The sequence below is a fragment of the Scyliorhinus torazame genome, chromosome 16, assembly GCF_047496885.1.
Source record: "Scyliorhinus torazame isolate Kashiwa2021f chromosome 16, sScyTor2.1, whole genome shotgun sequence".
NCBI classification, from domain to species: Eukaryota; Metazoa; Chordata; class Chondrichthyes; order Carcharhiniformes; family Scyliorhinidae; genus Scyliorhinus; species Scyliorhinus torazame.
In genome coordinates this window covers 174,624,257-174,648,638 of record NC_092722.1, presented here as the reverse complement: position 1 = coordinate 174,648,638, position 24,382 = coordinate 174,624,257, and the positions used below count along the sequence as shown (strand labels likewise).

The window sequence follows — 24,382 nt, the reverse complement described above, 5'->3', positions numbered from 1 at the left end:
CTGGGATCTTTCAGTGCCCTCTTTCTGGGATCTTTCAGTGGCATCTTTCTGGGATCTTTCAGTGCCCTCTGTCTGGGGTCTTTCAGTGCCCCCTTTCTGGGATCTTTCTGTGCTCTCCTTCTGGAGTCTTTCAATGCCCTCTTTCTGGGATCTTTCAGTGCCCCCTTTCTGGGATCTTTCAGTGCCCTCTTTCTGGGATCTCTCCATGCCCTCTTTCTGGGATCTTTCAGTGGCATTTATCTGGGGTCTTTCAGTGCCCTCTTTCTGGGATCTTTCAGTACCCACTTTCTGGGATCTTTCAGTGCCCACTTTCTGGGATCTCTCAGTGCCCACTTTCTGGGATCTTTCAGTGCCCTCTTTCTGGGATCTTTCAGTGCCCACTTTCTGGGATCTCTCAGTGCCCACTTTCTGGGATCTTTCAGTGCCCTCTTTCTGGGATCTTTCTGTGCTCTCCTTCTGGAGTCTTTCAATGCCCTCTTTCTGGGATCTTTCAGTGCCCCCTTTCTGGGATCTTTCAGTGCCCTCTTTCTGGGATCTCTCCATGCCCTCTTTCTGGGATCTTTCAGTGGCATTTATCTGGGGTCTTTCAGTGCCCTCTTTCTGGGATCTTTCAGTACCCACTTTCTGGGATCTTTCAGTGCCCACTTTCTGGGATCTCTCAGTGCCCACTTTCTGGGATCTTTCAGTGCCCTCTTTCTGGGATCTTTCAGTGCCCACTTTCTGGGATCTCTCAGTGCCCACTTTCTGGGATCTTTCAGTGCCCTCTTTCTGGGATCTTTCAGTGGCATCTTTCTGGGATCTTTCAGTGGCCTCTTTCTGGGATCTTTCAGTGCCCTCTGTCTGGGGTCTTTCAGTGCCCCCTTTCTGGGATCTTTCTGTGGTCTCCTTCTGGAGTCTTTCAGTGCCCTCTTTCTGGGATCTTTCAGTGCCCCCTTTCTGGGATCTTTCAGTGCCCTCTTTCTGGGATCTCTCCATGCCCTCTTTCTGGGATCTTTCAGTGGTCTCCTTCTGGAGTCTTTCAGTGCCCTCTTTCTGGGATCTTTCTGTGGTCTCCTTCTGGAGTCTTTCAGTGCCCTCTTTCTGGGATCTTTCAGTGCCCTCTGTCTGGGGTCTGTCAGTGCCCCCTTTCTGGGATCTTTCTCTGCTTTCCTTCTGGTGTCTTACAATGCTCGCCTTCTGGGATCTTGCAGCACCCTCGTTCAGAGTCATTCACTGCCCTCTTTCTGGGATCCTTCAGTGCCCCCTTTCTGGGATCTTTCTGTGCTCTCCTTCTTGAGTCTTTCAGTGCCCTCTTTCTGGGATCTTTCAGTGCCCCCTTTCGGGGATCTTTCAGTGCCCTCTTTCTGGGATCTTTCGGTGCCCTCTTTCTGGGATCTTTCAGTGGCATCTTTCTGGGATCTTTCAGTGCCCCCTTTCTGGGATCTTTCTGTGCTCTCCTTCTGGAGTCTTTCAGTGCCCTCTTTCTGGGATCTTCCATTGCCCTCTTTCAGGGATCTTTCTGTGCCCTCTTTCTGGGATATCTTCATGCCCTCTTTCTGGGATCTTTCAGTGGCATCTTTCTGGGGTCTTTCAGTGCCCTCTTTCTGTGATCTTTCAGTGGCATCTTTCTGGGATCTTTCAGTGCCCTCTTTCTGGGATCTTTCAGTGCCCACTTTCTGGGATCTTTCAGTGCCCACTTTCTGGGATCTCTCAGTGCCCACTTTCTGGGATCTTTCAGTGCCCTCTTTCTGGGATCTTTCAGTGCCCACTTTCTCGAATCTCTCAGTGCCCACTTTCTGGGATTTTTCCGTGCCCTCTTTCTGGGATCTTTCAGTGCCATCTTTCTGGGATCTTTCAGTGCCCTCTTTCTTGGGTCTCTCCATGCCCTCTTTCTGGGAACTTTCAGTGCTCTCCTTCTGGAGTCTTTCAGTGCCCTCTTTCTGGGATCTTTCAGTGCCCTCTTTCTGGGATCTTTCAGTGCCCTCTTTCTAGGGTCTTTCAGTGCCCTCTTTCTGGGATCTCTCCATGCCCTCTTTCGAGGGTCTTTCAGTGCCCTCTTTCTGGGATCTTTCAGTGCCATCTTTCTGGGATCTCTCCATGCCATCATTCTGGGATCTTTCAGTGCCATCTTTCTGGGATCTTTCAGTGCCCTCTTTCTTGGACATCTCCATGCCCTCTTTCTGGGATCTTTCAGTGCCATCATTCTGGGATCTTTCAGTGCCATATTTCTGGGATCTTTCAGTGACCTCTTTCTGGGATCTCTCAGTGCCCTCTTTCTGGGATCTTTCAGTGCCAAAATTCTGGGATCTTTCAGTGCCCTCTCTCTGGGATCTCTCAATGCCCTCTTTCTAGGGTCCTTCAGTGCCATATTTCTGGGATCTTTCAGTGCCCTCTTTCTAGGGTCCTTCAGTGCCATCTTTCTGGGATCTTTCAGTGCCATCTTTCTGGGATCTCTCCATGCCCTCTTTCTGTGATCTTTCAGTGCCATCTTTCTGGGATCTCTCCATGCCCTCTTTCTGGGATCTTTCAGTGCCCTCTTTCTGAGATCTTTCAGTGCTCTCCTTCTGGAGTCTTTCAGTGCCCTCTTTCTGGGATCTTTCAATGCCCTCTTTCTAGGTTCTTTCAGTGCCCTCTTTCTGGGATCTCTCCATGCCCTCTTTCGAGGGTCATTCAGTGCCCTCTTTCTGGGATCTTTCAGTGCCATCTTTCTGGGATCTCTCCATGCCCTCTTTCTGGGATCTTTCAGTGCCCTCTTTCTGGGATCTTTCAGTGCTCTACTTCTGGAGTCTTTCAGTGCCCTCTTCCTGGGATCTTTCAGTGCCCTCTTCCTGGGATCTTTCAGTGCCCTCTTTCTGGGATCTTTCAGTGCCCTCTTTCTGGGATCTTTCAGTGCCCTCTTTCTAGGGTCTTTCAGTGCCCTCTTTCTGGGATCTCTCCATGCCCTATTTCGAGGGTCTTTCAGTGCCCCCTTTCTGGGATCTTTCAGTGCCATCATTCTGGGATCTTTCAGTGCCATCTTTCTGGGATCTTTCAGTGCCCTCTTTCTTGGACCTCTCCATGCCCTCTCTGGGATCTTTCATAGAACATAGAACAATACAGCGCAGTACAGGCCCTTCGGCCCACGATGTTGCACCGAAACAAAAGCCATCTAACCTACACTATGCCATTATCATCCATATGTTTAACCAATAAACTTTTAAATGCCCTCAATGTTGGCGAGTTTACTACTGTAGCAGGTAGGGCATTCCACGGCCTCAATTTCAGCGGGAGCATTGCGGAAGTGGCTGCTGGGAGGTAAGTCAACCTTTAAAAGCACTTGTCTTTGCAGGGGCAGGCCAGTCGATTTCGGCGTGAGAACAGCTGGTGAGTCAGTTTCAGCGGGAGCATTGCGGAAGTGGCTGCTGGGAGGTAAGTCTGTCCTTTAAAAGCACTTGTCTTTGCAGGGGCAGGCCAGTCGATTTCGGTGTGAGAACAGCTGGTGAGTCAGTTTCAGCGGGAGCATTGCGGAAGTGGTTGCTGGGAGGTAAGTCAACCTTTAAAAGCACTTGTCTTTGCAGGGGCAGGCCAGTCGATTTCGGCGTGAGAACAGCTGGTGAGTCAGTTTCAGCGGGAGCATTGCGGAAGTGGCTGCTGGGAGGTAAGTCAACCTTTAAAAGCACTTGTCTTTGCAGGGGTAGGCCAGTCGATTTCGGCGTGAGAACAGCTGGTGAGTCAGTTTCAGCGGGAGCATTGCGGAAGTGGTTGCTGGGAGGTAAGTCTGTCCTTTAAAAGCACTTGTCTTTGCAGGGGCAGGCCAGTCGATTTCGGCGGGAGAACAGCTGGTGAGTCAGTTTCAGCGGGAGCATTGCGGAAGTGGTTGCTGGGAGGTAAGTCTGTCCTTTAAAAGCACTTGTCTTTGCAGGGGCAGGCCAGTCGATTTCGGCGGGAGAACAGCTGGTGAGTCAGTTTCAGCGGGAGCATTGCGGAAGTGGTTGCTGGGAGGTAAGTCTGTCCTTTAAAAGCATTTGTCTTTGCAGGGGCAGGCCAGTCGATTTTGGCGGGAGTGGAGCTGGCTGGTTAGTCAATTTCAGCGGGAGCTGAGAATGTTTCTTTTTTTAAAATTAGTTTTTTAGGCAGGAACAGGAAGTCGACCCGCGGACGTCTGGGAAGACCCTCACCAATAAATTCTGGTGGAGAGGAAACCCGAGACACTACACCTGTAGTGTCTCCCACCCGCCCTCCTACTCTAACCTAATAATAAAACCCATTGGTCTGAGGATAGTACCATATTTTATTATATTATTATTATTTTTTATAAAAAATTTAATTTAGTTGTTAGCCAGATCTTGGTAGAAAGTTAGAGGAATGGCAGGGAAGGGAGTGCAATGTTCCTCCTGCAGGATGTTTGAGGTGAGGGATGCAGTTAGTGTCCCTGCTGATTTTACCTGCAGGAAGTGCTGCCATCTCCAGCTCCTCCAAGACCGAGTTAGGGAACCGGAGCTGGAGTTGGAAGAACTTCGGATCATTCGGGAGGCAGAAGGGGTCATAGATAGCAGCTTCAGGGAATTAGTTACACCAAAGATTGGAGATAGGTGGGTAACTGTAAGAGGGACTGGGAAAAAGCAGTCAGTGCAGGGATCCCCTGCGGTCGTTCCCCTGAGAAACAAGTATACCGCTTTGGATACTTGTGGGGGGGTCGACTTACCAGGGGTAAGCCATGGGGTACGGGCCTCTGGCACGGAGTCTGTCCCTGTTGCTCAGAAGGGAAGGGGGGAGAGGAGCAGAGCATTAGTAATTGGGGACTCTATAGTCAGGGGCACAGATAGGAGATTTTGTGGGAGCGTGAGAGACTCACGTTTGGTATGGTTGCCTCCCAGGTGCAAGGGTACGTGATGTCTCGGATCGTGTTTTCCGGGTCCTTAGGGGGGAGGGGGAGCAGCCCCAAGTCGTGGTCCACATTGGCACTAACGACATAGGTAGGAAAGGGGACAAGGATGTCAGGCAGGCTTTCAGGGAGCTAGGATGGAAGCTCAGAACTAGAACAGAGTTGTTATCTCTGGGTTGTTGCCCGTGCCACGTGATAGTGAGATGAGGAATATGGAGAGAGAGCATTTAAACACGTGTCTACAGGGATGGTGCAGGCGGGAGGGATTCAGATTTCTGGATAACTGGGGCTCTTTCTGGGGAAGGTGGGACCTCTACAGACAGGATGGTCTACATCTGAACCTGAGGGGCACAAATATCCTGGGGGGGGAGATTTGTTAGTGCTCTTTGGGGGGGTTTAAACTAATGCAGCAGGGGCATGGGAACCTGGATTGTAGTTTTAGGGTAAGGGAGAATGAGAGTATAGAGGTCAGGAGCACAGATTTGACGTCGCAGGAGGGGGCCAGTGTTCAGGTAGGTGGTTTGAAGTATGTCTACTTCAATGCCAGGAGTATACGAAACAAGGTAGGGGAACTGGCAGCATGGGTTGGTACCTGGGACTTCGATGTTGTGCCCATTTCGGAGACATGGATAGAGCAGGGACAGGAATGGATGTTGCAGGTTCCGGGGTTTAGTAAGCTCAGAGAAGGAGGCAAAAGAGGGGGAGGTGTGGCGCTGCTAGTCAAGAGCAGTATTACGGTGGCGGAGAGGATGCTAGATGGGGACTCTTCTTCCGAGGTAGTATGGGCTGAAGTTAGAAACAGGAAAGGAGAGGTCACCCTGTTGGGAGTTTTTTATAGGCCTCCTAATATAATAGTTCTAGGGATGTAGAGGAAAGGATGGCGAAGATGATTCTGGATAAGAGCGAAAGTAACAGGGTAGTTATTATGGGAGACTTTAACTTTCCAAATATTGACTGGAAAAGATATAGTTCGAGTACAATAGATGGGTCATTTTTTGTACAGTGTGTGCAGGTGGGTTTCCTGAAACAATATGTTGACAGGCCAACAAGAGGCGAGGCCACGTTGGATTTGGTTTTGGGTAATGAACCAGGCCAGGTGTTGGATTTGGAGGTAGGAGAGCACTTTGGGGACAGTGACCACAATTCGGTGACGTTTACGTTAATGATGGAAAGGGATAAGTATACACCGCAGGGCAAGAGTTATAGCTGGGGGAAGGGCAATTATGATGCTATTAGACGTGACTTGGGGGGGATAAGGTGGAGAAGTAGGCTGCAAGTGTTGGGCACACTGGATAAGTGGGGCTTGTTCAAGGATCAGCTACTGCATGTTCTTGATAAGTATGTACCGGTCAGACAGGGAGGAAGGCGTCGAGCGAGGGAACCGTGGGTTACCAAGGAAGTGGAATCTCTTGTTAAGAGGAAGAAGGAGGCCTCTGTGAAGATGAGGTGTGAAGTTTCGGTTGGGGCGATGGATAGTTACAAGGTAGCGAGGAAGGATCTAAAGAGAGAGCTAAGACGAGCAAGGAGGGGACATGAGAAGTATTTGGCAGGAAGGATCAAGGAAAACCCAAAAGCTTTCTATAGGTATGTCAGGAATAAGCGAATGACTAGGGAAAGAGTAGGACCAGTCAAGGACAGGGATGGGAAATTGTGTGTGGAGTCTGAAGAGATAGGCGAGATACTAAATGAATATTTTTCGTCAGTATTCACTCAGGAAAAAGATAATGTTGTGGAGGAGAATGCTGAGCCCCAGGCTAATGGAATAGATGGCATTGAGGTACGTAGGGAAGAGGTGTTGGCAATTCTGGACAGGCTGAAAATAGATAAGTCCCCGGGACCTGATGGGATTTATCCTAGGATTCTCTGGGAGGCCAGGGAAGAGATTGCTGGACCTATGGCTTTGATTTTTATGTCATCATTGGCTACAGGAATAGTGCCAGAGGACTGGAGGACAGCAAATGTGGTCCCTTTGTTCAAAAAGGGGAGCAGAGACAACCCCGGCAACTATAGACCGGTGAGCCTCACGTCTGTAGTGGGTAAAGTCTTGGAGGGGATTATAAGAGACAAGATTTATAATCATCTAGATAGGAATAATATGATCAGGGATAGTCAGCATGGCTTTGTGAAGGGTAGGTCATGCCTCACAAACCTTATTGAGTTCTTTTAGAAGGTGAAGTGCCCTCTTTTAGGAGCCCTTCAGTGCCATCTTTCTGGGATCTTGCGGTGCCATCATTCTGGGATCTTTCAGTGCCATCTTTCTGGGATCTTTCAGTGCCCTCTTTCTTGGACCTCTCCATGCCCTCTTTCTGGGATCTTTCAGTGCCGTCATTCTGGGATCTTTCAGTGCCATCTTTCTGGGATCTTTCAGTGCCCTCCTTCTGGGATGTCTCCATGCCCTCTTTCTAGGGTCCTTCAGTGCCATCTTTCTGGGATCTTTCAGTGCCATCTTTCTGGGATCTCTCCATGCCCTCTTTCTGTGATCTTTCAGTGCCATCTTTCTGTGATCTCTCCATGCCCTCTTTCTGGGATCTCTCCATGCCCACTTTCTGGGATCTTTCAGTGCCCTCTTTCTAGGGTTCTTTCAGTGCCCTCTTTCTGGGATCTTTCAGTGCCCTCTTTCTAGGGTTCTTTCAGTGCCCTCTTTCTGGGATCTTTCAGTGCCCTCTTTCTGGGATCTTTCAGTGCCCTCTTTTAGGAGCCCTTCAGTGCCATCTTTCTGGGATCTTTCAGTGCCATCTTTCTGGGATCTCTCCATGCCCTCTTTCTGGGATCTTTCTGTGCTCTCTTTCTGGAGTCTTTCAGTGCCCTCTTTCTAGGATCTTTCAGTGCCCCCTTTCTGGGATCTTTCAGTGCCCTCTTTTAGGAGTCTTTCAGTGCCCTCTTTCAGGGATCTTTCAGTGCCATCTTTCTGGGATCTTTCAGTGCCCTCTTTCAGGGATCTTTCAGTGCCCTCTTTCAGGGATCTTTCAGTGCCATCTTTCTGGGATCTTTCAGTGCCCTCTCTCTGGGATCTTTCGGTGCCCTCTTTCAGGGATCTTTCAGTGCAGTGCCATCTTTCTGGGATCTTTCAGTGCCATCTTTCTGGGATCTTTCAGTGCCCTCTTTCTGGGATCTTTCAGTGCCCTCTTTCTTGGATCTTTCAGTGCCCTTTTCTGGGATCTTTCAGTGCCATCTTTCTGGAATCTTTCAGTGCCCTCTTTCAGGGATCTTTCAGTGCCATCTTTCTGGGATCTTTCAGTGCCATCTTTCTGGGATCTTTCAGTGCCCTCTCGCTGGGATCTTTCAGTGCCCTCTTTCAGGGATCTTTCAGTGCCATCTTTCTGGGATCTTTCAGTGCCATCTTTCTGGGATCTTTCAGTGCCCTCTCGCTGGGATCTTTCAGTGCCCTCTCTCTGGGATCTTTCAGTGCCATCCTTCTGGGATCTTTCAGTGCCATCTTTCTGGGATCTTTCAGTGTCATCTTTCTGGAATCTTTCAGTGCCCTCTCTCTGGGATCTTTCAGTGCCATCTTTCTGGGATCTTTCAGTGCCCTTTTCTGGGATCTTTCAGTGCCATCTTTCTGGGATCTTTCAGTGCCATCTTTCTGGGATCGCTCCATGCCCTCTTTCTGGGATCTTTCAGTGCCCTCTTTCTTGTGTCTTTCAGTGCCCTCTTTCTGGGATCTTTCAGTGCCCTCTTTCAGGGATCTTTCAGTGCCATCTTTCTGGGATCTTTCAGTGCCATCTTTCTGGGATCTTTCAGTGCCCTCTCGCTGGGATCTTTCAGTGCCCTCTCTCTGGGATCTTTCAGTGCCATCCTTCTGGGATCTTTCAGTGCCATCTTTCTGGGATCTTTCAGTGTCATCTTTCTGGAATCTTTCAGTGCCCTCTCTCTGGGATCTTTCAGTGCCATCTTTCTGGGATCTTTCCGCGCCCTCTTTCAAGGGTTCTTTCAGTGCCCTCTTTCTGGGATCTTTCAGTGCCATCTTTCTGGGATCTCTCCATGCCCTCTTTCTGGGATCTTTCAGTGCCCTCTTTCTTGTGTCTTTCAGTGCCCTCTTTCTGGGATCTTTCAGTGCCCTCTCTCTGGGATCGTTCAGTGCCCTCTTTCTGGGATCTTTCAGTGCCATCTTTCTGGGATCGTTCAGTGCCCTCTTTCTGGGATCTTTCAGAGCCCTCTCTCTGGGATCTTTCAGTGCCATCTTTCTGGGATCTTTCCGCGCCCTCTTTCAAGGGTTCTTTCAGTGCCCTCTTTCTGGGATCTTTCAGTGCCATCTTTCTGGGATCTCTCCATGCCCTCTTTCTGGGATCTTTCAGTGCCCTCTTTCTTGTGTCTTTCAGTGCCCTCTTTCTGGGATCTTTCAGTGCCCTCTCTCTGGGATCGTTCAGTGCCCTCTTTCTGGGATCTTTCAGTGCCCTCTTTCTGGGATCTTTCAGTGCCCTCTCTCTGGGATCGTTCAGTGCCCTCTTTCTGGGATCTTTCAGTGCCCTCTTTCTGGGATCTTTCAGTGCCCTCTTTCTTGTGTCTTTCAGTGCCCTCTTTCTGGGATCTTTCAGTGCCCTCTCTCTGGGATCGTTCAGTGCCCTCTTTCTGGGATCTTTCAGAGCCCTCTTTCTGGGATCGTTCAGTGCCCTCTTTCTGGGATCGTTCAGTGCCCTCTTTCTGGGATCTTTCAGTGCCCTCTCTCTGGGATCGTTTAGTGCCCTCTTTCTGGGATCTTTCAGTGCCCTCTTTTAGTAGTCTTTCAGTGCCCTCTTTCTGGGATCTTTCAGTGCCATCTTTCTGGGATCTTTCAGTGCTTGCCTTCTAGCGTGATGCAGTGCCCTCTTCTGGGATTTTCAATGCCCTCTTCCAGTGTCTTTCAGTGCTCACTTTCCATGGTCTTTTTGTGCCCTTCCTCCAGGGTTATCCATTGCCTGTTCCCTGGGGACTTCATTGCCTCTTCCCTGGGGACTTTGTTGCCTCACATCTGAGGTCTTCCGTTGCCTTCTCTGAGGTTGCTTATGGACGTTTTAAAAAACATTTTGGGGAACTCCCCCAAATTCCCGATCTTCTCTGCTGGAAGTCCCTCAGTGCCGGGGCTGTTACCAGCCCCCACTCCCCCGGACAGGCAATCTGGAGCCCTGCAACCTCTGCCTCTTCACTTTCTTGCCCTTTTTTGAAAGTCGCTGGAGCTCCTTGGGCCAGTTTTATAAACACTGCTCTCTGTGCTCTCCCTTTGTAAAAAAACTGCAGAAATTCCGTCTTCTCTTAACTTCAGTTCCACCTCTCCTTAAACTCAAAATTACAGTTTTTGCTTCTGATGGCCATCTTCTCTTACATTTTCTTCCACATATTTCTAAACTTTTGACAGCACCGACCTATTCAGGTCGGCTCTGCGTCTGTCCCTCAGGGTGTGGCAACATGTCAACATTTGAAATGAGTCTATTTGCTCAAAGATAGGCTTCTGGACAATCAAAGGCAAACTGGTTTAGCTCAGTGGGCTAGACAGCTGGTTTGTGATGCCGAACAAGGCCAGCAGCGTGGGTTCAATTCCCGTACCGGCTGAGAATTCTGAATTCTCCCTCTGTGTACCCGAACAGGTGGCGACTAGGGGCTTTTCACAGTAACTTCATTGCAGTATTAATGTAAGCCTACTTGTGACAATAAAGATTATTTATTTATTGTTTTCTTCAGATTTTAACTAAATCGCTGGCTTTGAAAGCAGACCAAGGCAGGCCAGCAGCACGGTTCGATTCCCGTAACAGTCTCTCCGAACAGGCGCCGGAATGTGGCGACTAGGGACTTTTCACAGTAACTTCATTTGAAGCCTACTTGTGACAATTAGCGACTTTCATTTCATTTCACAGGTGTCGGGCCAGAGGCATCAAACTCCATCCCACCCTCATCGCCCGATGTAATTGCACACTAACAGACTTTGTCAGGAACACAAAGGTTATTTAGTAATAAGGGAAAACTACAGAGGTCAGCAGGCCCTGGCTGCCCTAGGGCAGCCCCTACACGTCTCCTGCAGGTCATCTAGATGCATGGGCCTAAGAGAGAGCGTCACCCCTCAATCCAAATTGGTCTCTCAAGACAGGGACCCTCTTCTTCTGTGTTGCCCTTGCAGGGGCAATCACAAGTGGGTCAAAGGGTGGGATGAATATGAGCTTGTCAAGAAATCAACTATGACAAGGCCACCAAAAGATGAGTGACAGTATTGCCCGAATACAGTGAGAATTTAAGTAAGGACCAATATGGAAAGTGAGCCAATAAAAGCCAGAAGGTGAGTGACTAGCCTGATGAAGTCAGCGGTGGAACTGTTAGTGAGGCTGAGAACTGCGATAAACACAACATTGTGTTAAAGAAATGGCTTAGCCTGAGGTTAACTGGGGAGTCTGTGATTAATTGATGCTCTTACAAAGCATGATTGCAGCCGAGGCGATTGACACATTTAAAAAGAAATTTGTAGTATGTAATAATTCATTCTGAGCGTTACATTGTGGTTATGAATTATAATTTGAACTTGAAGCCCATGTCAACAATGTCGTGCATGGTGTTATACACAAATTTCTGTGTATGTATTTTCTATCAGCCGTTATATTTCCCACTTGAACTCCCAGAGAGTCATCATTATGTGCATTCTTTCTTGTAAAATTATTTTCTTTTATTGAATCATTTTTAACTGGAACTGGAGCTGCAGTCTCATTTTGCATGCCCCCCTACCCACCTTCATATACCCGCTGGCAGGGGCAATGAAAAATTATTATAATTTTCTTCATTTTCTTCTGGGGATGTGGGTATCGAAGGCTGGTCCAGCATCTATTGCCCATCCCTAATTTCCCTTGAACTGAGGGTCTTGCCATTTCAGAGATACTGCGAGGCCTGGATAGAGTGGACGTGGATTTTTTCGCCAGTGGTTTCTTTAGATCTATAGCTGGGCTAACAATCTTTGTAGGAAAAACTAGGAGGACACAATCTCAGACTAAAGGGGCGATCCTTTAATAAAACAGAGATGAGGAGGAATTTCTTAAGCCAGAGGCTGGTGAATCTGCGGAACTCTTTGTCACAAAAGGTTGTGGAGGCCAAATCACTGAGTGTCTTTAAGACAGAGATAGCTAGGTTCTTGATTCATTAGGGGATCAGGGGTTATGGGGAGAAGACAGGAGAATGGGGAGAAGAAAAATAACACCCATGATTGAATGCCGGAGCAGACCTGATGGGCCCAGTGTCCTAATTCTGTTCCTATGTCTTATGGTCATTTACGAGTCAACCACATTGCTGTGGGTCTGGAATGACATGTAGACCAGACCAGGCGAGGATGACAGTATTTTCTTCCCTGAAGGACATTAGTGAACCAGATTGCTTTTTTTCCCCAACAATTTACAATGGTTTTCATGGTCATCATTAGACTTTTAATTCCAGATTTTTATTTTTCACCATCTGCTGTGGTGGGATTTGAACGCGGGTCCCCAGAGCATTGGCCTGGGTCTCTGGATTACTAATCCAATGACAATACGACTATGCCACCCTCATTAAGCCCATTGTAGTCCTTTTCTGCAATGATAAACTTTCAGAGACTTGATTAGAGGCGAAAAGGGGATCTATTTACAGTGACCTTCAAGAGCAGCGGCATGTTTGCAGCTAGCTCTAGAGGTAAATTCTCCACCCGTTCACGCCGACGGCAATCTCCAGTCCCGCTGCAACGAATGAGAGATTTGGGTGAGGTCAAATTCTCCCTCCTGCCTCGCATCCTAAAGTACATCTGCCCAGGAGAACTCCTCCCCCTGGGGTGACTCCCCCGCTATGAGTCCCGATTGGTCAGCAGTGCCAGGTGACCCTTGCCCTGATATGTTGCACTTAAAGGGACAATCACCACATTTTTCCCTTCAAGTATTTGTTCAATTCTCTTTTGAAACTTAGCATTCAATCAGCTTTCACTGCACTCTTGAGCAGTGCATTTCAGGTCATAACTCACTGTGTGGAAAATCTTTCTTTATGTCATTTCTGGTTCTTTAGTCAAATAGATGAAATTGAACGTGTCCTCTGGTCATTGACCTTTCTGACACTGGAAATGATTAGTTACTCTTTCGGAACCTTTTGTAATTTTGATCAGCTGTGTCAACAACCCCCCCCCCCCCCTCCCCCCACCACACACACATCCCCTTTGTGCTGACAGGAGAACATTCCCAGCTTCTCCAGACTCACCATGTTATTGAAGTTCCCCATCATCAGCAAATCTCTTCTACACCTGCTGCAAGGCCTGGAACCCTTTTTAAAGTATGATTCCTGGAACGGAACACTACACTTTAAGAAAGGCGTCACCAGTGTTTTGTAAATAACATAGTAAGAATGGCAACCCTGTGCTTTCGATAGGGCGGCATGGGTGGCACGTTGGTTAGCACTACTGCCTCACATCGCCAGGGACACGGGTTCAATTCCGGCCCCGGGTGACTGTGTGGAGTTTGTATGTTCTCCCCAGATCCTTATGGGGTTTCCACCAGGTGCTCCGGTTTCCTCCCACAGTCCAAAGGTGTGCAGGTTAGGTGGATTTGTCATGCTAAATTGCCCCTTAGTATCAAAAACGTTAGGTGGGGTTACTGGGCTATGGGGATAGGGTGGGGGCGTGGGCCTAGTGTTTTTGAAAACTCACCACTATTCTTATAAGTCCCCCGATACCAAAAAGGGCCGACATTGTAAATGGTGAACAGGGATTCTCACTCCCCGACTCCGATACAGGCTTCAGTGGGTGCTATTCAGGTCAAACTATGTTTTCAAGTTATCCCCCGGTATAACCCAGACCTTCACCGAAGATTTCATCTACTTACCACTTAGTAGCATCGATCCTGGGTCCCGCATTGCTAAGTAAGTAAAGTAGACTTTGGAATAACCACTATTTCAGGTTAAATTAAGTTATTGTACTATTATATTTTTTCTTTTAAAAGCTGCAATTACTGTCTTTACAGAAAGGTACAAGATCTTGCTTCTGGATCCTTCTGGTTGGTTGAAGGGACCTTCAGGCTCACCTTGACAATCAATCTTCTTTTTAAAGTTTGGTCTTCTTTAGATGTATTCGCTGATGAGCTTGGTTGCTGTGTCCTATCTTTCCCATGTACCGAGCTATGAGAGCTGACTCTGCTGGCTATCTCTGAGCTGACTCTGAGCTGACTCTGCCTACTTTTTAAATTCTAGTCTTCCTTAGATGTATTAGCTGTTTTAGCTCGGCTGCTTTGCACTGTCTCTTTCCCATGACCGAGCTGACTGTAATCTGACTCTGCTTCTCCGCCTCTCTCTGAGTTCTGGTTCTGTGTCCTCTTTCTTCGGGTTTATATATTTTTCTAACAGTTATCTAGTTTTTATGACTTTATTGTAAAGTAACATTTTTCACTTTGATTGTAAAATGTATCTTTGATCTAAACATTCTAATCTAGCTAAGTATTCATTTTGACAAAACCTCATCTCATAGATCTTATTACATTGTGTCCTTTGTGATATTCAAAAATGTTTTGACTTCAAGAGCTGTTACTTTTAATTCCTGTCATTTCTATCGTTTTATTTTCCAATTGTGTCCTCAAATCATAATTTTGACTTTGATTTTGCCTTTGAATTATGCTTCTCATAGACTGATAGTCTCCAGTTTTCTTTAATTTACCTGGTTTAGCAAATTTTCACACCTAGAATTCTCACCAAATTCAACTGAACCTCATCCATTCTTTTCCAGCTGCTCACTAAGATAGTTACTTTCAATGAAGGTGTGAGCCATTGTTTTTGGCTTCATTCAAAATCCTGTTTGTCTTGTTTGCTAAGCCTGCTTGACCAAGGATATCTGCATTTTACAATCCTGCTCTTTGCAGCTGCTCTTAACCCTTTGTGGGATCTTGCCCTGTATTCTCTCATGTTTCTCACAGACCAGATATTGCCAGACTTCCATGTTTCAAATGACATATCTTTCCATATTTTCAATAACACTAGGTAGGGTGCTCTTTCCAAGGGTTGGTGCAGACTTGATGGGCCAAGTGGCCTCCTTCTGCACTGAAGGGATCCAATGATTCTATGCTATAACATAATGCCAATAGGTCAAAACAATTGGCATTTCTCCAGCTGGCATTTGAGTGCTGATATACCCGACCCATTTCCTTTGTGCATTTGTCACAGCAAAGTCACAAATACATCTGTGAGGAACATGTTTATCATTCTGTAACACATAGTTATACAGGAATCTTTACCTTAGTCATCACCTGTGAAAAGTCACCAAAAAAAAGCAACAACAATGGACAACAAATGCCATCAATAATTTTGGTCTCCACAGCAAATTGCGCGTGAAATTAAAACCGTCAACTGCCAGATAATGCACACAGATGTTGGAAGGCTGTGCCAATCCCTGTCAGCAGGGATATGTTCCAAACCAACCGCTCCCAAATTGCTCAGTTCCAGTTACTTGCAGCAGATGATCATTTTCAATGAATTGTCCCATTTCATTATTAATCACAATGGATATGAACCATCTTGTGAAGCGAACCTCCAGCTAGACTGCAGCGTCGGAATATCAATCCAGAAACAAAACATTTCACAGTTCATGCAAGATACTGAAACAAAGTAACATCGAGATTGGCTGGGTCAATATTTTAGTGCAGGATCATTGACCACTTTCTTCCGAGCTCTGCTTCTCATTCCAGCTGAGGAGCAAACGTGTGCATGCATCAGCAAATAAATCAAAATCAATTGTACATTCCAATACACGTCCAAAAATGTTGCAATCTGTGACAATAATATCCTTACTTCAACAAAATCAAAATACTTCCGTCATTCAGGGAACTCAATGGGTTAGTGTATAGTGTGGATCCTTGTTCTTCCTGTGTTTTTACACATTTTGTTTCCTGTGGGGAAGTGTTGGAATGATTGGTGGATAGATTATCAGCCCATTGAATCATATCATGTACTGGGTTCAAGAGGCTGACAGAAGGGTTAAAGGGGTAGATGACTCAGGGGCATGTGGGGAGGCGGGAGATGAGGGTGGGGGGCACCTCCGAAGGGCTCAGGGGACCCATGGAGGAAGTCCCCCTTACCCCATGCATGACATCAGCCCGCACCGCTAAATCTGTGGGACATTCTGCCTGGCAGGGGCCTAGCTCTGATGTGGATAAAATACAATCACGGGTGGGATGAGACCCTTAGAAACCAATAATTGGCCACTTAATAGCCTTAATAGGCCCAAAGGTGGACAGGATGCCCAATGTCTCCCCCTGCCCGCAACCCTCCACCAAGTAAAATTAAGGACAGTTTAGGACAGGTGGTTAGGCAGTGGGAAAGCTGCCCAATGGCTATAACACATTGCCTCGCCTAGGGGATTTTAAAGTAACTACATTGCAGGGTTACTGTCAGCTTACTTGTGACAATAATAGATTATTACCATACCCACTGGCAGGGGGAGCATGAAATCCAGACACTTGTATTATTTTTCCCTTCAAGTATTTGTTCAATTCTCTTTTGAAAGTTTACATTGAATCTGCTTCTGCCAAATTTTCAGGCAGTGCATTTCAGATCATAACTCACTTGTGTAGAAAATCCTTCTTTGTGTCATTTCTGGCTCGTTAGCCAATTAGATGAAATCCGTGTCCTCTGGTCACTGACCTTTCTGACACTGGAAATGATTAGTTACTCGATCAAAACCGTTCGAATTTTGAAAAGCTCTGTCAACGCCCCCCCCCCCCCCCCCCCCTTTTGTGCTGACAGGAAAACATTCCCAGCTTCTCCAGACTCTCCACGTTATTGAAGTTCCCCATCATCAGCAGATCTCTTCTACACCCTCTGCAAGGCCTGGACACCCTTTTAAAAGTAGGATTCCAGAAACTACAGAGAGTCGTGAACACAGCCCAGTCCTTCACGTGAACCTGCCTCCCATCCATTGACTCTGTCTACACCTCTCGCTGCCTTGGGAAAGCGGGCAGCGTAATCAAAGACCCCTCCCACCCAGGTTATTCTCTCTTCCAACCTCTTCCATTGGGCAGAAGATACGAAGTCTGAGAACACACACCAACAGATTCAAAAATAGCTTCCTCCCCGCTATTACCAGACTCCTGAATGGGCCTCTTATGGACTGAACTTATCTCTCAAAGCATCTTCTCTACTGTTGTAGCACTACTCGGTATCCTTCGCTATGTCTATATCTATGAATTTATATTGTGGATTTATCGTATGTCCTATGTTTTTCATGTATGGAGCAATCTGCCTGGACTGTATGCAGAACAATACTTTTCACTGTACCTACAGACACGTGACAATAAATCATAATCTAATCTAATCTAAGAAAGGCTCCACCAGTGTTTTAGAAATATGTTCAGGGGCAGATATAGGGTGCAGGTGTGGGCTTAGGTAGGGTGCTCTTTCCAAGTGCCGATGCAGACTTGATGGGCCGAATGGCCTCCTTCTGCACTGTACATTCTATGGTTCTATAAATACATCAAAAGCTCTCCCACCCGATTCCTGGGGAACAGCCACTACATTCTTTCTTAATGTCTGACATACAACTGTTCACCATTTCTGATGCTGAGCCAATGTTCTATCCATGTTACCACTATCCTTTTAATCCCACAGGCTTTAATTCTGCAAACACATTTATGATGTTGTACTTCGTTAAACATTTTCGGAAGTCTACATAGGCGACATCAACCATACAACCCCCATCAGCTTTCTCCGTCACCTTATCAAAGTCAGGTAGTCAATCATGGTGGGCCTTTAACAAATCCAAACAGACTTTCATTTATGAGCCCATACCTTTCTAAATGTCAACTAATTGTGTCTCGGATTATAATGGGGAAATTTACCTGCAAAGGAGGGGTGGGGGTGGGGGGTGGAGCATTCTAGTGTCCCTGTGTGCAGGGTATTGGGGAGTTAAACATGCGAAAGGTGTCGGTGGGTCAGAAAAGCAAACCTGCCTACTGGCTCCTGGATCTAACTGGTATGCGTTTCACGGTGCCCAGGAACCCTTTGTGGGTCACTGATTATCATATATGCAAAGTGGCAGACCATTGAAGATTTAGCCCTGAAATCTTTAGCTACCAGTGTGTGGGGGTTTTCTGGGCTGCCTGAAACTGGCCAGGGTCAACAAGGTGGGAGTGCATCAGGGATTGAAGTAAGGGTGAGCAGGTTGGGTCCTGCACTGACCGGAGTTCAGAAGAATTAAAAGTGACTTGAATGAAACAAGAAGATTCTAAGAGAGCTCCTCCGCATACGTAGATGATGCGAAGACGTTTCCCCTTGTAGAGGAATCTAGAAGTAGGGGACATAGTTCAGAATAAGGGATCATGCATTTAAGATGAAGATGAGGAGAAATGAGAAGGGTTGTTAATCTTGGGAATTCTTTATCCCAGAGAGCAGCTGAGGCTGTGTCATTGGATGTGGTCAAGGATGAGGTAGACAGGGGGTTCAAATACAAGAGAGTTAAGGGTCAGGTAGTGGAATTGAGGCCATGATCAGATCAACCATTAACACAGTGAATGGTGGAGAGGTCTGAAGGTGAGGGGGCGAGGGTGGCTGGTGAAATCATAGAATTTACAGTGCAGAAGGAGGCCATTCGGCCCATCGAGTCTGCACCAGCTCTTGGTAAGAGCACCCTACCCAAGGTCAACACCCTATCCCCATAACCCAGTAACCCCACCCAACACTAAGGGCAATTTTAGACACTAAGGGCAATTTATCATGGCCAAGCCACCTAACCTGCACATCTTTGGACTGTGGGAGGAAACTGGAGCACACAGAGGAAGCCCACGCACACACGGGGAGGATGTGCAGACTCCGCACAGACAGTGACTCAAGCTGGAATCGAACCTGGGACCCTGGAGCTGTGAAGCAATTGTGCTATCCACAATGCTACCGTGCTGCCCCAAAATGGCCCACTCCTGCTCCTATTTCTTATGTTCTTATGTGTTTTCAATTACTTTAATATGTGCAGTATAATGAAATGTTCCTTATGGGTGCTGCTTTTGTTTCCAATGGCCATTCTCTAAGAATGTCCTTGCTTGGGAGTGATTTACAAAGCATGCTTCCTTTTGTGGGAGAATCTAGAATTGGGGCTCACGGTTTCAAAATAAGATGAGGGTGAGATTCTCCGACCCCCCGCTGGGCCGGATGGGCCGAAGTCCCGCTGCTAGAATGCCTGTCCCACCGGCGTGGATTAAAGCACCTCTCTTACCGGCGGGACAAGGCAGCGCGGGCGGGATCCATGGTCCTGGGGGGGGGGGGGGGGGGGCGCGGGGCGATTTGGCCCCGGGATGTGCCACCACGGTGGCCTGGCCCGCGATCGGGGCCCACCGATCCGCGGGCGGGCCTGTGCCGGGGGGGCACTCTTTTCCTTCCGCCTTCGCCACGGTCTCCACCATGGCGGAGGCGGAAGAGACTCCCTCCACTGCGCATGCGCGGGGATGCCGTGAGCAGCCGCTGACGCCCCCTCGCATGCGCCGCCCGGCAATGTCATTTCCGCGCCAGCTGGCGGGGCACCAAAGGCCTTTCCCGCCAGCTGGTGGGGCGGAAATCAGTCCGGCGCGGTCCTAGCCCCTCAAGGTTAGGGCTCGGCCCCTCAAGATGCAGAGGATTCCGCACCTTTGGGGCAGCGTGATGCCAGGCTGATTTGCGCCGTTTTTGGTGCCGGTCGGCGGACATCGCGCCGATTACGGAGAATTTCGCCCGAGAACTTTTTCCTCTCAGAGAGCTGTGAGGCGGGATTTTCCGTCCCGTCGCACCCGTTTCCTGGTGTGGGGTGCCCCCGCCGGCAGGGGGATGCTCATTCCCGGCAGCCAGCCAATAGGATTTCCCAATGTGGGCAGTTCCTACTCTGTCGGGAATTCCCCGGGCGCGAGTGCGCTGCCGGCGAAGCGGAGGATCCCGACGACGGAGAATCCGGCCTGTGACCTTTGGAACACACTTCCTCAAATGGAGGTCAGAGCAGAGTCTTTGAGTATTTGAAACGCAGAGCTCAATCGATACCTGATTAATAAGGGGGTGAAAGGTTACGGGAGGGGGTAGGCGGGAATGTGGGGTTGAGGTTGCGACCAGACCGGCCAAGGGCTGGAATTGTCCGTCTGTTGGGATTCTCTGTCCCCGCTGGCCATGCACCCCCCCCCACCCCCCCTCCACGGATTCCCGGCAGCGTGGGGTGGCTTTATTGGAAAATCCCACTGACAAGCGGCGGGAGAAAAGACCCCCGCCACTAGCGAGTGGCTGCTCCGCAGCCGGGGAACCCACGGCGGGCGGGAATCCCACCCACGATCTTGCCGAATGGTGGAGCAGACTCATAGAATTTACAATGCAGAAGGAGGCCATTCAGCCCATCAAGTCTGCACCGGCCCTTACAAAGAGCACCTAATCAAGCCCACATATGTACTCTATCCCCGTAACCCTGTAACCCCCACTTAACATTTTTGGATATTAAGGGCAATTTAGCATGGCCAATCCACCTAACCCGCACATCTTTGGACTGTGGGAGGAAACCGGAGCACCCGGAGGAAACCCACGCAGACGCGGGGAGAACGTGCAGACTCCGCACAGACAGTGACCCAGCCGGGAACCGAACGTGGGACCCTGGAGCTGCGAAGCAACTGTGCTAACCACTATGTTACTGTGAAACTGTGCTAACCACTATGCTAGCGTGCTGACTCGAAGGGCCGAATGGTCTACCTCTGCTTCTATCCGTCATGGTCTGATGGCCCAGTGGCCTACCCCAGCTCCTAATCCAGATCTTCTCACTCCACTATCCAATTCATACACCGCTTTTGTTTCTGAAATGATTGTGCCCTTGGGGCTCCTTTAAGCAATAAACTTGGTCTTGTAACAGGCGGGGGACAGTATTTAATCAAGGAGTCACAAGAGGAAACATTTGCCAATCGGCCAGGGTGGCTGGGGAGGGGGGGTGAAGCTGACAGCACAGACAAGGCAACCCGAGAGGTGAAGGGAGGAGATCTGACCGAGACAGTGAGGCGCGCACTGGCTTCGCTGATAGAACATCAAAGGGGCGCTGCTCACACTGGACATCACTGTCTCTCAGCCAACACCGCTCACAGGAACCGAGAGAGCCAGCGAGTAGGGTAGGTGGCGGGACTGAGTCTCTCTCTGTGCCCCAGCTTAACAAGGGGGCAGCAGGCAGATTGGAAAGAAGGACAGGCAAAGGGAATGAGAGGTCCCTGCATTAATGTTACATCCCAGCCAAGTGGGAGGGGAGAAAATCGCAAATCATTATCCGCAGCTGGAAAGTGTTGGTGCGTGTGAGATTAAGTCAAACCCGTTCAAAGCAAAATACAAAGTTGACCGTCTCCTTCGGTGCAAACACGGTAACTTGGAGGGGGGAGGGGGGGGGGGGGGGGGGTAACTGGCGTGCACCGGGTTTATTATTCAGTCCAGATTGGAATTTGCAAGGAGTAAGGTGCAGATTCCGGCAGTAGGTGTGCACAGGCTGAATGGAAATGTGGATGTGAAAGCGGAGAGATGGAAATGTGGATGTGAAAGGGGAGAGATGGAAATGTGGATGTGAAAACGGAGAGGTGGAAATGTGGATGTGAAAGGGGAGAGATGGAAATGCGGATGTGAAAGGGGAGAGATGGAAATGTGGATGTGAAAGCGGAGAGATGGAAATGCGGATGTGAAAGGGGAGAGATGGAAATGTGGATGTGAAAGCGGAGAGGTGGAAATGTGGTGTGAAAGCGGAGAGGTGGAAATGTGGATGTGAAAGGGGAGAGATGGAAATGTGGACGTGAAAGGAGAGAGATGGAAATGTGGATGTGAAAGCGGAGAGGTGGAAATGTGGATGTGAAAGGGGAGAGGGGTGAAGAGAGCGGGCAGGGAGAGCAGCCGCGTGGTTCGAGTCATTCTCTGTCCTGTCTTGTGCCAGTAGATTTGCGGACTCTTGGACGCCTGAAACCTCGGCATGGAGCAGGAAAGGCCAGGATTGCCAAACTGGGAAAGCCAGCGGGAGAATGTGAGCGCTGAGGAAGCGATGCTGCAGCAATGGGGCAATGTGTCCTCTCAGTTTCAGGGCATCCAGCTCATTCAGTCCTTCAAGCCCCTCATCATCCCCTGCTACGCGCTGGTGGTCTTCATCGGCATCTTCGGCAACTACCTGTTAATCTACGTGATCTGCAAGACCAAGAAGATGCACAACATCACCAATTTCCTGCTGGGGAACTTGGCCTTCTCCGACATGCTGATGTGTGCCACCTGCGTGCCCTTCACCCTGGCTTATGTGTTCGAGCCCCGCGGCTGGATCTACGGCAGGTTCATGTGTTACTTTGTCTTCCTCATGCAGCCGGTCACCGTGTCGGTGTCTGTCTTCACCCTGACGGTCATCGCTCTGGATCGCTACCACGCCACCGTGCACCCTCTCAAACGCAGGCTGACCATCCCGATCTGTGCCTACCTGCTGGCTGCCATCTGGCTGCTGGCCTGCCTGCTGGCAGCCCCGGCGCTGGGGCACACCTACCACGTGGAGTTCCTCCAGCAGGGCTTGACCATCTGCGAGGAGTTCTGGACGGGCTTGGAGAAGCCCAGGCTGGCGTACGCCTACAGCACCCTGCTGGCCACCTACCTGCTGCCCTTCTCCGTCATCTCCCTGTCCTACCTGCGCATCTCGGTCAAGCTGAAGAACCGCGTGGTGCCCGGCAACATCACCCAGAGCCAGGCCGAGTGGGACCGGGCCAGGCGCCGGAAGACCTTCCGCCTGCTGGTGCTGGTGGTGGCGGTGTTCGGTGTGTGCTGGCTGCCGCTGCACCTCTTCAACGTGATCAAGGACATCGACATCGACCTGATCGACAAGCGGTACTTCAACCTGATCCAGCTGCTGTGCCACTGGGTGGCCATGAGCTCCACCTGTTACAACGCCTTCATCTACGCCTGGCTGCACGACAGCTTCCGAGGTGAGCTGAAGAAGATGTTCACCTGGCGGAGCCAGAAGGTGGCCCCCGGCGCTCACTGTGTCATGACCAGTGTGGTTTTGTAAAATCCAGCCAGAGCCATCAAATCCAAACGCTGACTGTCTCCAAATACTGACTGGGACCACACAAGACTTGTGCACCGTGGAACCATCGTCTGGAGGAACAGCTGGGGAAGGGTGCATGTGTACAAATAGTTACAGGTTGGGATGCGGCTAATAAGACGTAATCCTGGGCTCTGCGTCCAGAAAAGCAAGCAAAATGTTTGGAAAATTCTGCATTAGAGAAAATGCAGAAAGGATTTGAAGGAAATGGTCCCAGGGCTGAGGTGCTGCGGGTATTTGGGAAGGTCGTTCTTCTGAACGAGGAGGTTGAGGGGGGGGGGAGCTGGCAAAGGGGTTCAAAATCATGAGGGTGGGTACCAGGCAGAGTCAATAGGGAGAACGTGAATTGGAGACAGAGTCGTGAACGAGAGGACTCTGATTTCAAGGCAAAAGTACCAACAAAGACAGGAATACACTTTTTTTGTTTAAACACAGTGAGTTTTAGGAAGGGGAATGTGCTGTCTCAGAGTGTCGTGGAAAGAGGTGCATTCGCGGGAGGGGGGTGGGATTGGATCAATAGTTTGCAGAGAGATTTACAGAATGAAAAGGCTGAGTTGCTCTCACAATGAGCTAGTACGGGCAAGATGGGCCAAACGGCGTCCGTCTGTGCTGTAAACCAGTCTGCAATTCTAAGCGCAGGGGAGAGAGATCAGGATTCATTCGATGGGGATTAGTCCCAATTTTTTTGTGTTAAGGTCGGGGCGGGGGGGGGGGGGGGGGGTCTTACCCGTTCGAAATCGAGGAATTCTCTCTCATTTCCCCTTCACACAGCACTGGACAAGTTCTTTTGTTAGTGGAATCTGCAACGATCAAACATTTTTGATACGTGTTCTGAAGTGACGGAGGCCAATGTCTCCATTGTATGCGGACAGATGCGGATTGTAGTTATCCATACATTATAAACTGAAAATGGAACACTAGAAAGAGGTGTGTTAATGAATATAAATCTACACTATCATCTGCTGGGAAATGATACCAGTTCCCGATTCCTTGAGTCGGTGGGCCAGGTGGGCCTCAGTAGGAGCTGTAGTGAGGGAGATGAATGTTGCCTTTCTCAATTGTTAATAAATTACATTTCCTGGCTGAGTCGGTGTTAATTGCGCACAAAGGCAGCTGTAAGGGAACAGGTCTCCCTTCAGACCGTAGCCTGCCCTGTTCTCGACCACGACCTGCCTGACCTGGCACACAAATGAACGCAATGAAAATATAGTCCCGAATTATGGTATCACTAAAATGCAATGCAGAGCTGTTCTCTGACATCCTTGACCAGCCCAAGGGTGGACCCACCCCCTCTCGCCGTCACCTCTCCACCAGCTGTGTGGTGGAACAGAGCAGGATGATCACTGCCACATCTGTGACAGGCTGGCGGCTGAAACTGATTCCAATCTATCTGCCCCCCCCCCCACCCCACACACACACAGTGTAATTGACATGTGTGCTTGAACTGGCGAGAAACACGGGCTGCAATCCCGCCAGCAAAGGTGAAAGATTTGTTTCATCTGTAAACTAAATAGAACATCAATTTAAGCAGATCTCAAGTGGAGTGTACTGTGACAGCGCCT

At 49.0% G+C, this 24,382-nt stretch overlaps 1 protein-coding gene across 1 annotated transcript; it reads left to right on the top strand.

The window, feature by feature from the left end:
* The first annotated feature begins 21,606 nt into the window (after nt 1-21,606).
* Nucleotides 21,607-23,515, top strand: LOC140393240 (prolactin-releasing peptide receptor-like). The gene has a single exon (XM_072479499.1). The coding sequence runs from the start codon at nt 21,717-21,719 to the stop codon at nt 22,782-22,784; it is 1,068 nt and encodes a 355-aa protein (XP_072335600.1). The 5' UTR covers nt 21,607-21,716; the 3' UTR covers nt 22,785-23,515.
* The last annotated feature ends 867 nt before the right edge of the window (nt 23,516-24,382 follow it).